This window comes from Hyla sarda, chromosome 10, assembly GCF_029499605.1.
Source record: "Hyla sarda isolate aHylSar1 chromosome 10, aHylSar1.hap1, whole genome shotgun sequence".
In the NCBI taxonomy this organism is placed as follows: Eukaryota; Metazoa; Chordata; class Amphibia; order Anura; family Hylidae; genus Hyla; species Hyla sarda.
In genome coordinates, this window is record NC_079198.1 from 50,851,704 (window position 1) to 50,868,361 (window position 16,658).

The following is a 16,658-nucleotide window of genomic DNA, read 5'->3' on the forward strand; positions in this document are numbered from 1 at the left end:
CTCATGCTGATGCTACAACCTCCAGGCACTCTCATTGTGCCACCATATGGTCTCCTCATTCTGATGCGGCCACCTCCAGGCTCTCTAATTGTTCTGCTCTATGGTCTCCTCATGCTGATGCTGTCACCTCCAGGCTCTCTCATGGTGCTGCTATATGGTCTCCTCATGCTGATGCTACCAACTCCAGGCTCTCTCATTGTGCTGCCATGGATACTGTCAAACATAATTAAAGTGCTGGTCCCCAGTTTTTAGAAATTCTTCTGCATTAGACCACAAGTAAGTATTGAGGATATGCATTAGCTAAAACTTAACTTTTCTTAGGATAAATTATATGGACCCAATTATTTTCTTTTTAAATCTAACAAAAGGACCTCGAAAAGGTGGAAAGGAACAACATATGGTCCATTGTAACAGGTGGGGGTAAAAACTTCCCCTGTAAGGCTCTACTCTCACACTATTAATTCCCTTCTTGGCAAGTGATACTCGTCCTAAACAGGGCAGCTCCACACCATACGTTGTTCCTTTACGGTCCACTGGGTGAATGTGCTTCCTGCACAGCCACAACAGCAACTTGGACAGGTCACACCCTCCACACTCTCAGGCCATTGGTCCTGCGACAGTGTGTGACTCTGCCTCCTCATCCTCCCCCTTTGTCCCATAGTCACCGCAAGAAGAACTTGTCTGTCAACGAAAAATGTGGAGAGATTGACCTTTGTGAAGGTGAATCAGGCATGGATCAGCCAGGATTTCCACCCACCAATGCCTGATGAATCAGAGTAGATTGACCATGGTGCCACACCAACCCTTCACAAATATGGATAGTACCAAACAGATTTAAGGCGCTGATCCCCAGTTACAAACATTCCTTCGCATCAGACCTTTTTTCACCCCCCTTCGTCATCGGGCACTGGTTTTGCCACCTACCGCACCACTCTGTCACCGGGTCACTTTTGGGACTCGTGATGCTGCTTCTGCCAACTCCAGGCTGTGCCTTGTGAATCCTTTTAAGATTTGGTCCTTTGTAACCACACTCCGGGGCCCGGGACATTAAAACTGGGGAGTGTAATCTTAAATTTCAATTTTTAAATAATTTTTTTAAACTTAGGGATTGTGAAGACCTATTGTCTACTCCAGCTGCCACCATCTCCAGGCTGTGCCATTCAGCCACTATATGGTTTACTGATGCAGCTGGGCCTGGGACATTACCTAACAATATTTTATGGTAGCACTAGCTACCATAAATCTTCAATTTCAATTTTAAAATTCAGCTTTTAATCTTAGGGATTGTGAAGCCCTATTGTCTACTCATGCTGCCGTCAGCTCCAGGCTGTGTCATTGTGCCACCATATGTTCTCCTTATGCTGTTGGCACCCTAAATTAAACTTTTAAAATTTTAATATATCTTCAAAATAAAATCTTCAATTTAAAATTTCAAAAATATCTATAACCCCTTAAGGACTGAGCCCTTTTTCACCTTACAGGACAACTGTAGTGGAACACTTTTATTTATTCCCGTGCCACAAAAATAAACAAAATAAACTTATACATACCTTCCTTCGAGCCCCCGTTGGTCTGGCACAGGCCTCACGGTCCGGCAGTGCTGACCTCATTCCACTTCCTGGGGACGGGGACGCCGCAGAGCCATCGGCGCCGATGGGACATCGCTGTGGCCGGTGGTACGCTGACGGCACTGCGGCATCCCCGTCCCCAGGAAGTGGAATAAGGTCAGCACTGCCGGACCGTAAAGTTGACATATTTTTACTTTTGGAAGACATCAGAGGGCTTCAAAGTTCAGCAGAAATTTTCCAATTTTTCAAAAAATTTCAAAATCGGAATTTTTAAGGGACCAGTTCAGTTTTGAAGTGGATTTGAGGGGTCTTCATATTAGAAATACCCGCATATACAACCCCATTATAAAAACTGCACCCCTCAAAGTATTCAAAATGACAATCAGAAAGTATGTTAACCCTTTAGGTGTTTCATAGGAATAGCAGCAAGGTGAAGGAGAAAATTCTAAATCTTAATTTTTTACACTCGCATGTTCTTGTAGACCCAGTTTTTGAAATTTTACAAGGGGTAAAAGGAGAAAAAGCCCCCCAAAATTTGTAACCCAATTTCTCTCGAATAAGGAAATACCTCATATGGGTATGTCAAGTGCTCTGTGGGTGCACTACAAGTCTCAGAAGGGAAGGAGCGACAATGGGATTTTGGAAAGCAAATTTTGCTGAAAGATTTTTTGGGGGAATGTCCCATTTAGGAATCCCCTATGGTGCCATAACAGCAAAATAAACCCCCATGGCATACTATTTTGGAAACTACACCCCTCATGGAATGTAACAAGGGGTACAGTGAGCCTTAACACCCCACTGGTGTTTGACAAATTTCCGCTAAAGTTGGACGTGAAAATGAAAAATTAGATTTTTTTCACTAAAATGCTGGTGTTACCCCAAATTTTTCATTTTCACAAGGGGTAATTGGAGAAAAAAACTCCCAAAATTTGTAACCCCATTTCTTCGGAGTATGGAAATATGTGGATGTAAAGTGCTCTGCGTTCGAACTACAATGTTCAGAAGGGAAGGAGTGCCATTGAGCTTTTGGTGAGAGAATTTGGTTGGAATAGAAGTCGGGGGCCATGTGCGTTTACAAAGCCCCACATGGTGCCAGAACAGTGGACACCCCCCACATGTTACCTCATTCTAAAAACTACACCCCTCACAGAGTTTAATAAGGGGTGCAGGGAACATTTACACCCCACTAGTGTATGACAGATCTTTGGAACAGTGGGCTGTGCAAATGAAAAATAAAATTTTTCATTTTCACAGACCACTGTTCCAAAAATCTGTCAGACACCTGTTGCGTGTAAATGCTTACTGTACCCCTTATAACATTCCTTGAGGGGTGTAGTTTCCAAAATGGGGTCACATGTGGGGGAGTTGTCCATTGTTCTGGCACTATCGGGGCTTTTTAAACACACATGGCCTTCAATTTCGGACACATTCTCTCTCCAAAAGCCCAATGGCGCTCCTGCTCTTCTGAGCATTGTAGTTTGCCCGCAGAGCACTTTACATCCACATATGGGGTATGTTCTTACTCAGAAGAAATGGGGCTACAAATTTTGTGGAGCTTTTTTCCTATACTCCCTTGTGAAAATGAAAAATGTAGGGTAACACCGGATTTTTTATTGAACAGATTTTTTTTTTTCATTTTCACATGGAACTTTAACGCAAAGGGCAAGCTTGGAGTTGTAGTTGGAATTCCAGCTGTTGCAAAACTACAACTCCCAGCATGCCCTTTGGCTTTGCATGCTGAGAGTTGTTGCTAAGCAACAGCAGGAGGTGAACAGACCTCACCTCCTGTTGTATCCTGCCGCAGGGACCGCCGCCACTGCTGCCTCCGATCCTGCTCTCCTGTTGCCGCCACAGCCCCAGAGGGGACCTCCGCCGGACCAGGGACAGGTAGGAGACCCCCGCTGGCCCCGATCGCCACCATGATCGCATGCCTCGATCACCACCCAGCAGGGTCGTGATTGGTCAGTCGTTCCGACTGATTAATCACGTAATCGTGAGGCAACACCCGTGCCACCTCACTCCTGCTGGGTATCGATGAATGGGGCTGTCTCGGACAGGACCCCCCTGGGCGATATGCCGGGATGGCTGCTGATAGATATCAGCAGTCATCTTGTTCCGATCATCGTGTCCGGAGATGCGTACATCGTAAATGTACATCGCTGTGTGCTAAGTACTTCTTAGCAGCGCCGCATATTTACAGCGCATATCCTTAAGGGGTTAATCTTCTCTATTGTGAGGCCCTATGGTCTTGTCAGGCTGTTACCACCTCCAGACTGGGTCATTCTGCCACTATATGGTCTCCTCGTGCTGTTGCCAATTCCAGGCTGTTTCATTCTGCCAGATTATGGTCTCCTCATGCTGCCATGTGACTCCTTGTTAGATTGGGTTTTGTGGTCATACAGTATTAGTTCAAAGTAAACACCGGGACATTAAACTTGGGAATCTAATTTAAATCTTAAATTTAAAAAAATCTATGTAATCTTTTCAAGACTGAGGCCCTGTGATCGTCTATGTCATATTACCTGTGAAATTTTCACAAGAATCCAATGGAACAGCTTGGAGCGATAACAATGAACCATAACTGATTAAATGAAACATTCGCACTTTAATAGTCAGGGGGGCGCTGAGAGGCAGGGCCTGGAACAGGTGGTATCTCGCCTGGCGGAGGACCGCCAGCTCGATGCTCACCAGAATGGGTACTCCAAAAATTTTTATATATTCAAATTAAATGAAATTTAAATTATATAAAAAAAAACCTCTTAATTCGCTTCAATTTTGACACCATATGGTCTCCCTGCTGCCACATTGATGCTCTGCAGCAGTAATTCCAATAGCAATGCCTGTAATCTGCATGTCATACTGAATAATAGTATTATTTCACTAAAGCACACTCCCTATGCTTGTTAGGACAAGGCAAAGTGCTCTAAACCCATATTGAGGCTCTCTATAGGCCAGAAATAGCCATTTTTATACAGATTAACCGCAAATAAATTCGGACCGAAACAAATTTTATCGGAAGTTTCTGCAAATTGGCTGAATCGAATTTTTCTAAAGTTCGCTCATCTCCAATGATTAAGTTGATTTCAAACAAAGGCAGCCAATACAAAGATTAGCTACCAGGCCTAAACAATATTTGCACCCTAGAAATTAGGAGGCTCCAACAACAAAAGTAGAGTGCAAAAAATCTTTATTAAATAAATATTGTTTTATATATATATATATATATATATATATATATGTGTGTGTGTGTGTGTGTGTATATATATATATATATATAAAACATGGATAAAAATCACTTGAGAAGAATAAAGTCACCATGGTACGATAAAAGATAAACACACAGAGAGGCAAAGACAAATGGCAAATAAAGAGTAGAAAAATAGAGAAACCAGTGGGGCATAAATGGTGGACTGCATAAAGGGAAATTAAAGCAGAAAAGCTGAACTGCATATAAAGAAAAAAGTGCTGCACAAGAATACAGATGCCAATCAATGCAAGGAGATCAGATCCATGGAGTCTAATTACAAATAATGCCAGCCTTGTAAAATGCCAAGACTGTCATTAAATACATACTCCAATGTGGGTTTCTTTTGGGGGTGTGCATGTTTTGTCTTTGCCTTCTCCCCTGCATGACCAATTTGGTGTGTACCATGGTGCCTATATTCTTTTCATGCAATTTTTAGCCATTTTTCTATATAATCATATTTATTTAATAAAGTCCTAAATGCCTTGTATATTTTAGCTTTACTTGTTGTGTTTCCATAACCAATTTAGTTTCAAAGGTCGTATTGAGACATTAATTTTCATTTGACCTTGTTCATATTTTGTTTATTTCAACTTTTGTTACATCCAAATTTGGTTCTTAACTGTGTCACTAGCTTAATTTAATATTCCAGCTCCATTGTGGCTCTGACATAATTGTGCTTGAATTTTTAGAATAGTTTGAACACATTTTGGATCTCATAGCACATTGGGGGGAATTTATCATTGGTTTTACCCTGGTTTTGTAGTGTACATTTGTCTCACAGTTTGTCCCAGATGCTGTTTTGAGACTTTTCATTGCGACTTTTGCTTTAGAAGGTTTTTCTAAAGGAACAGACCAAGTCATGATTTCAGTTGATATCAATGAATGAATTCATGATCTTTCAGTTTGTCGCATCTTTTGTCGCAACTGCGCTCAGTTAGGCACAAATCTACACCAGGGTAAAATATAGTATAATCACTCATCAAAGATTTCACCTACAAAAGGTGCATAATGATAATTCAAGAATTGCAAAATGTATTATAAATTAAAATTTATTTGAAATGACAAACTAAAAAATATATAAAAAATATATAAAAAATATATATGCTGGCACTAATGCAAGAATATACCACCACTGGGCCCTAGTGGGGATATTCACACGATATATAAAATTAAGAACATTATTCACATTTCTAAATTAGCATCAGTCTAATACTACGGCATCCAATGGTTCGGCAACTGATAGTTCAATGTAACGGCAGTCTGTATGATCTATTTATAATTATATGGTCCGATCTCAGCTGGACATAAAAAAGACTGCTATGAGTCCAACAAACCAAACTGTCACTGACTTCAATACATGTATCACTGTGGTAATTGTTACGATCTCACCAAATCCTGGGACTGCCAGATGAATATTGCTGTAGTAGTCTGCTGTGATGGTGGAGCTGTCGCTGATTCAGGGGTGCGCTTGGTGTAGCGCGTTATGTACCGACCGTACTCCCCCTCTATGATGGACAGGCAGATGCAGTGTTGGTATATCGTGGCATCCCTTGTGGTGGATGAAATCCTGGCGGGGATAGTTCGCTCTCGACAGGTCAGTGAGACAGTCCAAAGACTCAGACCGGACCAGTAGTAAAAGACGGATGTCTAGATCAGTTCATCTGAACCAGCAAATGCCGCTGTGCCGTATTCACATTGGATGTGAGTCCAAATGGTGCTATAGTGCCTTATAAAATTTAAATCTGTAGCCTAGACGCGTTTCAGGGTGCTATAGCCAGTAATAGCGCGACGCTTTCTTCAGTAGGAAATAGAGATGTGACAAATCTACACCAGCCCTGACTTGGCTTACAAAACTGACTGTTGACAGCATTATTAAAAAGTCGCACATTTTGTCGCACGGTATAAAAAGTTGCACACACAGTTGCAGAGAAATCACCATACAAAGGGGAATACTGAAGTAAGAAATGTGATCAGCAACTGATTTATCACTTGCTCTGCACCGTGTAGTACATTTAGTGCAGGTGCACAGTTTCCTCCACATGAATTAATGGGGTAAAAAGACGTTCACCTACACCACTCTTGATGAATAACCCCCATTATTCCTATAATACATTAGTATTCACCTAAGCCACTTGAAGTGTTAAAGGTCTAAATAATCCTAACTAAAGATTTACAGTATGTTCTGGCATGAAGCTTTTGCCCTTTATGTTTTACTTTCCTCTTATAGTTGGTTTCAAAGTTGGTAAAATAAGCTGTGTACTACATACATTAAACGTAAAGGAGTACAAATGTGCTTTTTTTTTTTTTTTTGTAAAATGACATACATTTCTGTGCTGTACTTTTCCCAATAAATTTGATCTCTGAACTGTGGCCCTGCTTGCATACACGGTAGAGTCTAACAAGCAGTTGACCTGAACATGCTTGAGTATCTTATAATAATAATTCTTTATTTATGTAGCACACACAGATTCCACAGCGCTGTACACTCAAATTGGTCCCTATTCTCATTCAAGCTCACAATGTAAACCTATTAGTATGTTTTGAAGTGTTGGCGGAAACCGGAGTACCTGGAGAAAACCCACACAAACACTGAGAAACTATTTGCAGATATTGTCCTTGGTGGAATTTAAACCCAGGACCCCAGCACAAGTTAACAGTGCTAACCACTAAGCCACAGTGGCTGCCCTAAGACGATTGAAACCAAGGGCAACAGGGCACAACGAAAGGCACATAGGGGATTAGTAGGCATATAGGGGGACATTTATCATTGGCTTTTCACCACTTTAATGATCTAAATGTCCCTGCAAATTTTGCGCAATTGCATATTTTGCACAATTTTGTGACACAATTTTGGGTAGAACATCTTTCAAAGTTGTCTACTGTTTGCTGCACCGTATGCAACTCCGTATGCAACTTTTTGCAGTGGAGTTGTATTTTTTATTTGCGCAAATTTAATTTAGAAGTGTTTTTTTTTTTTTTGCACGGAGCCTACTTTTTTTTTTTGCGCAAACCTACACCCCCTAATAGGACACGTACAAATGTGTTAGTTGTCAGATGCCAGAGTGCAAAGCTTAAACCAATTTCTGCAGCTCACTGGTTTCTATAATTGGGCAGAATTCATCAAGTCCACCATTTTGGTAAATTTTATGAAATTATAAAATCAAACGGGGGTAAAATCTATGCTACCTCACACCAACATTGATAAATGTCCCCATACTGTACATTTTCAGACATACTTGAAATATGATTGATTTCATATAATGCAGCAGTTTAAACCCAGTTATCTTTGTCAGAAAACCTTTTTAACTGATCTAATTGAGGACATGTGTACTATGATTAAGTGTAAGGAATTCTGAAAAAACAGAGTTTTAATAGTGTTTCTAACTACTAACACTTCTAAAATAATTAACCTTGAAGCATCTGATTTGCGAGCACATCTAGGATACTGTAGGTGAACTGATACGGATTAATGTCGTTTTATTTCAACCTTCATGCTAACAATTGTGTCAGAACCACAGTTCAATGACCTATAGTGCTCTTCTAATTCATTACATTCTTTCTAAGGAACATCTTGAGTGACTGGTGGAATTCTCACTGTTTGGCACCAGTGAAACCAGAGAAAATGCTTGCTAACAATCTTTGTTAATCGCCTATCAAGTATGGCAGTGCAGTTTTCTAACATCTACTATCGAACCACTCGAGCAGAGATTCAGTAGACATTTCCAGAATTATGTCATACTTCACAGTTGGTGTGAAGATATTTGTAAGCATCAGAATGTAGTGGCAACAGAAGCCATAAACTGTCTTACTGCAATGATATATGAATTTATTTACAGAGCAAGTTTTTGTTGATCTTTGTTTTTGTTGTGACTTTAAAGCTTAAATTGCGATGTCACCATACCAGTAATGCACACACACTAGAATTAACAGCTGTTGTAAATTTTGGAAAGAAAATCTGTATTTAAATGCAAGCTATCTAAAAATCTGATGAGTTAAAATAATTTTGGTAGGTTTATCAAAATATGACACTATATTTTTCATAGAAGTAAGACCCACATCTATTAGGTAAGTATGGCATACACTGTGGATAAGTCATGCTGCTGTACATTATGACAAATAATATGTAATAGCACATCTTTAGCCTGTTCAAACTGTCTACATTTTGCCAGCATATGAAGCCACAAAAAACAAGCATGTACAGTATGAATGTAACAAATGCTGAATAAATAAGACGTTAAATTAATTGTGCAAATTAAGCTTTTATAGAGATAATTTAATAACAACATGCTAATTTTTAATACCAACAATAGGCATATTTACAACATTTTTAACCTTTCAAATATAATATAAACCACTTAATTTAATTGAACTTTAAGCTAATTTAAGCAAGCTAACTCAAAGTAAGGTTACTAAATAACCTACACTTAGTAAGGTTCTATGGCTTATTACAAAACTATCCAGCATAGTCACTTTTACATTTAAATAATTTTACATTTAAGAATAATGCTGAACCTCATCCAACTGCAAAAATAATAAGAAACAATATTGTATTTAATTAAATGCTACGTATATCAGATATTTGTTACCTGTACATTTTCTCACCTCTTCACCTGATGAGTTGCTTCTGTATGACTAGTGCTCCTGTGCATCTGTTACAGAAAGTGCTTTCAATCTATCTTTCTATGCGTCCATTCTGGTTCTCTGCCAATTGTTCTGACCAACTCTACTGCATTTGCCAAAGAGCTGAAGGGATGTTGTGTCTCAGTTCCGATTTCATGTCATGTTAACTATTTAACCTCTAGTACAGAGCTTCTGAAGAATATTATTCCTAAAATATTAGCAGAGAAATGCTAAATTGTACAGTCCATCAAGAGTATTATGGAAGAAAAAACATAGTTTGTCACATTGTTTTACATTTTTACCTTTTGGGGCCTTAATAGTTTCATAATGAACTGTACTTAATTTGAAAATGATGGCCTTTGTCAGGTATAAACTGTGCATTTGAAACTGTTTGCATGTAAAAGGATACTGAACAAAGTACTGAAACAAATACTGAAGGATGCTATAGTTACCACAATAGCACATAGAAAGTCAATGATTTCAGGCAAACGCTATAGAATCCATGGGATCTACGGACCCTGTTCACACATATATAGACTCAATTAATCAAATCGTTAGTACTGCAGACAGGTAGAATAAAGCATAATGTCCTTACTTTTATATGGATGATGAATCCTTCATGTGTTTATTCAATTCTTGACAATATGTTCTGCATTCAGACATATGAGTGCTGTTATTCATAATGCAAGATTAAAATAGCATACCTCGGTCAGGTGGGGAGAGACATGAATACAAACCTGCCGCGCTACATTTCAGGGGCTCGCGCATGACTAAGGGGGCGTCCCCCTGAAACATAGCGTGGCAGGTTTGTACTCGTGTCTCTCTCTCCACATGACCGAGGTATGCTATTTTCATCTTGCATTATGAATAACGGCACTCATATGTCTGAATACTGAATATATTTTCAAGAATTGAATAAACACATGAAGGATTAATCATCCGTATAAAAGTATGGACATTATGCTTTATTCTACCTGTCTGCAGTATGAATGCTTTGATCAATTGAGTCTATATATGCATTTAAAAGGATGCATGTGTGATTTTTTTTTAGAAGCTGACAGTACTTCTGCAGCAGCATCCTACTTAACACAGTGGCTCAAGACAAGATTAAAAGGAAATACATCAGCCCCCAGGTGTATCCAAGTGCAATACACTGATGCTGCCGGTGCTCAAGCTGACGTACCCCAAGGTGCCAGGATAAAATTCTCAGTCGCCAATGTGACCTGTTGGCTAGAATTTTTCAAGCCCTGACTAAGTGATAGTTAAGAGTTAGAGACGGGAACAATGTTGAACGAAAAAGCAATTCTATGAACAAATAGTTTAAAAAAAATGTGTGACAAGACAATCTAAAGAAATTGAAGAAATGGCACATATACTTGATCAAAATAAAATGAAATATCCTGAAAACAGCTTGTGAGAGCTGCCCTAAAAGAAAAACAATTGTGAATGGCTAACCAACAATAAATGGCCAGCCTATGAGAATAACAGAACTTGTTATGGGGCAGATTTATCAAAACCTATCTAGAGTAAGCTTTGCTGAGTTGCCCATAGCACAAAACAATACAGGAATTTAGGTGCACTACTGCGGTAGATGTATACAGTGACATTGGCTATCCCTCAACACTGATGTTAAAATTGAGACATTCGCCAGTATATCCTTATATGAAGGACATACCGGAGCCCGCACACCAATGCCAAGGTTTCTCAAATGGCACGGGACCTAGCGCTAAACCTACCTGTGCGTGATAAGCAAAACAGGGGCCAGTGGGCAATTACGGTAGCATTAGGTCGGCTCACAGAGTCCTCCCAGGTACCCTCCAGCGTGGCTAAACACACATACAATGGGAGGAGGGAGGCAAACTGCAAGCCCCAACTGAGTTGGCTAATATAGGTGCATGGCCTCACAGGTGCTACCGTAATGCTGCCTAGAAAATGTTCAAGGCGCATTACATATGGAATGCAGTTTATAGTAAAAATTACACATTATCTTTATTCTGTAGGTCTATATGATTACAACAATACCCAATTTATATAGGTTTTACTTTACAAAGTCACAATCATGCTCTGTAGCTGCCCCCCCCCCCTTCCTAGGATGTTCCCATACTCCCTGGGAAGGTAAGGGGTTAAACTGAAAATGTTAAACCTGTTACCTAATAAGTGAAAGAAAATGTTATAAATAAACATATTACGTTTTTCAACCGAAAGGCTAGAAATATAATGACATTTTTGTCAGTAACCTATTATAATATTTTCTTCATCTGGCTATCTGTGTTTCAAAATTATAATTTATGCTCCTTTTATGCTCCTTCTGCAAAAAAAGAATTTATATTTTAGTATAAAATCATGATTTAATATATTTTGCTTGAGAACATTATTATACAGTAAAAATATATAATATGTTAACATTCTTAGATTCTGTATAGAAATCTGAAAGAGTGAGAAGATGTATATATCACAAAAAAATAGGAACCTTTGTGTTGGAAGTATTAACTTACTGGCTTGTTAGTTGATTCTGTTGTCTAAAGAACTGTTTATGAATTATTGTTCAGCTGCAAATATTAAAGAGATATTTAAGATAAATAAAATCATAACATAGCATGGAGCACAAACAATACTGTAAAACTATTTCTATTTAGAAATAAAGAAGTTATTAAATAAAGGAATCTGGATGTTGTAGCAGTGACATGTTAACAATTTTTTCTATTCTGCAAAAAAAATAAAAATAATGTTGTCTCTTATATTTTACTAAGGAGTCCAACACAATTTTACCCGAAAATTTCAAACCTGTTAACCTTTATGTAAAAGAAAATGTTACAGACAAACATATTAAGATTTTCAACCTAAAGACTTAAAATATAATGACAGTTTTGTCATTAACTATAGTAATATCTTCTCTATCTGGCTATCCGTGTTCCAACATTTTATTTTATGCCTCTTCTAGCTATGCAATAAAGAATTTATATTTTAGAACATTATTCTACCGTAAAAATATATAATATACTAACATTCTTAGACTGCATAGAATTCTGAAACATTAAGGCCGCTTTCACACTATACATTCATCCGTTTTTAAAGATCCGTCATATGTTCCAGTCTGAAAACCTTGAAAATCGACCAATCAACAGCCGTTACAAAATCCCATTATATTCTATGGTATTTTTACATTATCCATTTTAACCCACCAAAGCCCGTTATAGTGGACATTATTTTGTGACAGGAGAAAGAACGGAAGAAATAGTGCATGCATCTTCAGGGTCCTCATAACGGAACATATAACAAATCTTTAAAAATGGATGAATGTATAGTGTGAAATGGGCCTAAGAAGGGATAATAATATAAAGTCAGAAACATATAATAGAACAATTTGTATTTATTAGGCTGGTTTTACACACACTTTTGCAAAAAAGAAAAAAAAAACTTTTTTATTTTTTTATTTTTATTTTTTAAATCTGCATGCGGCATACTCTCATAGGCTTCTCTATAGGATATCAAAAATGGCATGAATAGGAGAAGGAGACTAAAAACACTGCCTAAAACCAAACATGATACTATAAAATACCAATTTTATAGTGTGCGAGTTTTTAATATGTGTTTTTTTTTTAATACAATAACACAATGTACTAGAGCCCTTGAAGAATAGGACAAAGCATGCAAAATGAGATGTTAGTGTGCAAGCAGTTTATAAATGGAAAGTTTTGATGACTTGACCTTAGCACTTAACATGTGTGCAAACAGCTCATTATCTAACATGTACTATTATGAAAGAATTCCTGGATTGCTTCTTACATTCCCAGTTCTCGTAGTCTTCCACATGACAGTTCAGTGAACAGTAGCACAAGTTCCTTTTATGTCCAACAAACATACTAACTTTTTCCAGGAATGATCATATGACACAGTGGGGGATGATGGATATCATAGTTTACTTGTTTATATTGAATAATTTGCAATGATTCATATTTTATATTATGTAATATAATTTTATTAAGAAATGAAAAGTATAATAACATGAGTCTATTAATAGTGTTTGTTTGTTTTTGTATGGTGTAAATTTCATTTATTGTTGCTTAGATAATACCTATATATGTATAATTTCTGTTCTCAAAGCTGTACAAAACATACTTTTTTATATACTAAAAGGAATCTTTTCATTTTGTATGCCTGGAAAAAGATATAGGTCCATCTAGTTCAGTCCATTACCCTAGTGTGTTAACCTTCTACCCTATAGTGTTGATCCAGGAAAAGGCAAAACATCATGGGGGAGATTTATCAAAACCTTAATTGAGGAAATGTTGACCAGCTGTCCATAGCAACCAATCAGATTGCTTTTTTCATTTTTCAAAAGGCCTCTGGAAAATGAAAGAATCAATTTTAATTGGTTGATATTGGCAACTGGTGGACTTTTCCTTTGCACAGGCTTTGATAAATCTCCCTGTCAGGATTCAAACCCGTGACCAGCCACATCCCAGGCAGTAGCCCTGCTTACTAGGCTACCGTCTTCTCTGGACATTCCTTCCTGAAACCTATTATGTAACCTTAGTCTTGCCAAGTCTTGCTCATCACCCTTGATTCCCCACACCTGGTACTTCCCTATATAAGTCCAGCCCCTTGCACTCTAGCTTGCTGATTATTGAGCTCCTGAGCCTTGATCAAGCTTCTCCTCATCTGCTGCTCTTGCTACTACTGAAGTCCACTGCTGACCAGGAATTGCCTACCGACTACTCTTCTGCTTTGTCCCTACTTACTGAACTGCTACCACCGTTGCCATCTGGATTGTCTGACCACGCTTATTGCTGCCTGCCCTGACCCACCGCCTGCCTACTGACTACGCCTCTGCCAGACTTCCTGCACTTACTACCTGCCTGCGGTCCTTGCCACTGGGCTCCACTCCTACCTCCAGCCAGCGGTCCTCTAACTCAGGTGAGCCCGTAGGATTGTTACAGAATAATCAGCCACACTATGGAGTCCGCAATGGCCACTCTGCGTAAGCAGGTCTCCGAACTTCAAGAATTTGGCACTACATTTCAGGAGAAATTTGCCCAGCTCCAAGGCGTAGTCCAAAGCCAACAGAGGGAGATTATTGAACTACAGAGGCAACTCCTGGACGTCCGCGGTGCGTCCGCAGACACCCGCATGCCACTCCCATCAAGATTCAGCGGCGACAGATGCCAGTATCGGGGGTTTCTAAACCAATGCCGCATCTATTTTCAAATGCACCCGGCCCCCTTCACCACCGAGAAAAAGAAGGTGCTATTTGTGGTCAATCTCCTGACGGATGAAGCATTAGCATGGGCATCACCATACGTAGAGACTAACAGTCACCTCCTGGACAACCTTAACAACTTCATCACCGCCATGAGTCAAGTCTTTGATGACCCCAACCGCTGTGCGACAGCCGAGGCGCGACTACATGGTCTGCGGCAAGGGAGACGCTCCGTCGCCGAATACACCGCCGAGTTTCGCCGTTGGGTCACGGACACCACCTGGAACCCAGCAGCACAGAGAAGCCAATTCCGGCGAGGCCTGTCCGAATTAATAAAGGACGAACTCGCCAGAGTTGAGGCCCCGGACGATCTGGATGACTTCATTCAGTTATGCATCCGGATAGATCAAAGACTCTCCGAGAGGAAAAAAGAAAGACTCTGGTCCTCGGACCACAGACCCACTTACTCCTTCTCTTCCACCACCCAGCGCGACCCCCAGTCAGTAACTGAACCTATGCAGGTCGACGCTCTACGTAGGTCTCTATCCACAGCTGAGAAGGAGAGAAGGCTGGCCGAAAATCTCTGCCTCTACTGTGGGGAGCCAGGTCATTTTGCCATCAAATGTCCTCATAAGATCCGAAAGACTATTGCCGTCACGGAGCTAAAGGAGCGATTACAGACTCCAACTCCGCCTGCAGCCCCCGAAAATAACAACACGGCGGCTCATGGATCCCACTTCATCGTCCCCATCCTCATCGACATTGAGGGGCGACAACTTTCCTGTTCAGCGATGTTAGACTCCGGGGCGGGAGGCAACTTCATGGATTTAACCTTCGCCCGCGAAAAAAACATTCCACTGACAATCAAGGCAGCCCCCGTTGACCTGGAAACCGTTGACGGATCCCCACTCTCCTCGGGGCCGGCCACTCACGAGACCACTGAACTACAACTCCTCATAGAACCAGATCACTGTGAAAAGATCCACTTCTCTCTGATCGCCTCCCCGAAGTTCCCAGTGATCTTGGGCATCCCATGGTTGGCCACCCACAACCCCTCGGTGGACTGGGAAACCCGCTGCATACGATTCCCGTCCGAGTTCTGCTCGCTAAATTGCTCCCACAAACCCGTCCTTCCACCCGAAGACACCAACATCTCAAAACTATCGGTCAAGGATCTGCTACCCCCTCAATACCGCGAGTTCCAGGATGTCTGCGAAAAGAAAAACGCAGACAAGCTGCCACCACACCGACCCTACGACTGCCCTATAGAACTGTTGCCCTGGGCCGAAATACCCTTTTGCAGTATCTACTCCCTCTCAGAGCCTGAACTCAAGGCTCTGAAAGAGTACCTGGACGAGGACCTGAGAAAGGGGTTCATCCGGCCCTCCACCTCCCCTGCGGGAGCCCCCTTTTTCTTCGTAGAGAAAAAAGACTCCTCCCTGCTTCCCTGCATAGACTACAGAAAGCTTAACTACATAACCGTAAAAAATCGGTACCCGCTCCCACTGATTTCAGAACTCCTTGAGAGACTCCGGGCAGCGAAGATCTTCACTAAACTCGACCTTCGAGGGGCCTACAACCTCGTCCGAATCCGCCCTGGGGACGAATGGAAGACAGCTTTCCGGACACGCTATGGTCATTTCGAGTACCTGGTCATGCCTTTCGGACTCTGCAATGCTCCCGCCACATTCCAGCACTTCATTAACAACGTCCTCAGGGACATGCTGGATCTGTTTGTAGTCGTTTACCTGGACGACATCTTGATCTTCTCTGAAGACCTCGAGCAGCACCGCGAACACGTCTGCAGGGTACTGCAGAGACTCCGACAGAACTCTCTCTACATCAAGCTAGAGAAATGTGAGTTTGAGCGAACCACCACTCAGTTCCTCAGATACATCATCTCCCCAGAGGGCATAAGTATGGACCCTGGGAAGGTCCAAGCTGTAATGAACTGGCCCGTTCCGAAAAACGAGAAGGAGATACAAAGATTCATTGGCTTCGCCAACTTCTATCGGAAGTTTAT

General features: G+C 40.5%; 1 protein-coding gene across 4 annotated transcripts in view; it reads right to left on the minus strand.

Annotated features, from left to right (window-relative positions):
• The window catches only part of LOC130294008 (serine/threonine-protein kinase SBK2-like), a 127,023-nt gene that overhangs the window by 96,812 nt on the left and 13,553 nt on the right, over nt 1-16,658 (minus strand). The window contains exons 2-4 of one of the 4 annotated variants that reach the window (XM_056543363.1): nt 11,931-11,984; nt 11,673-11,743; nt 9,418-9,643 (exon numbers count right to left, since the gene is read on the minus strand). In XM_056543363.1, the coding sequence (XP_056399338.1) occupies nt 9,418-9,464 (47 nt within the window). In that variant the 5' untranslated portion in view covers nt 9,465-9,643; nt 11,673-11,743; nt 11,931-11,984. Of the gene's footprint in view, nt 1-9,417; nt 9,644-11,624; nt 11,744-11,930; nt 11,985-16,658 lie in introns of all 4 variants that reach the window. The other 3 variants (XM_056543364.1, XM_056543365.1, XM_056543366.1) reach the window with 3 other exon arrangements.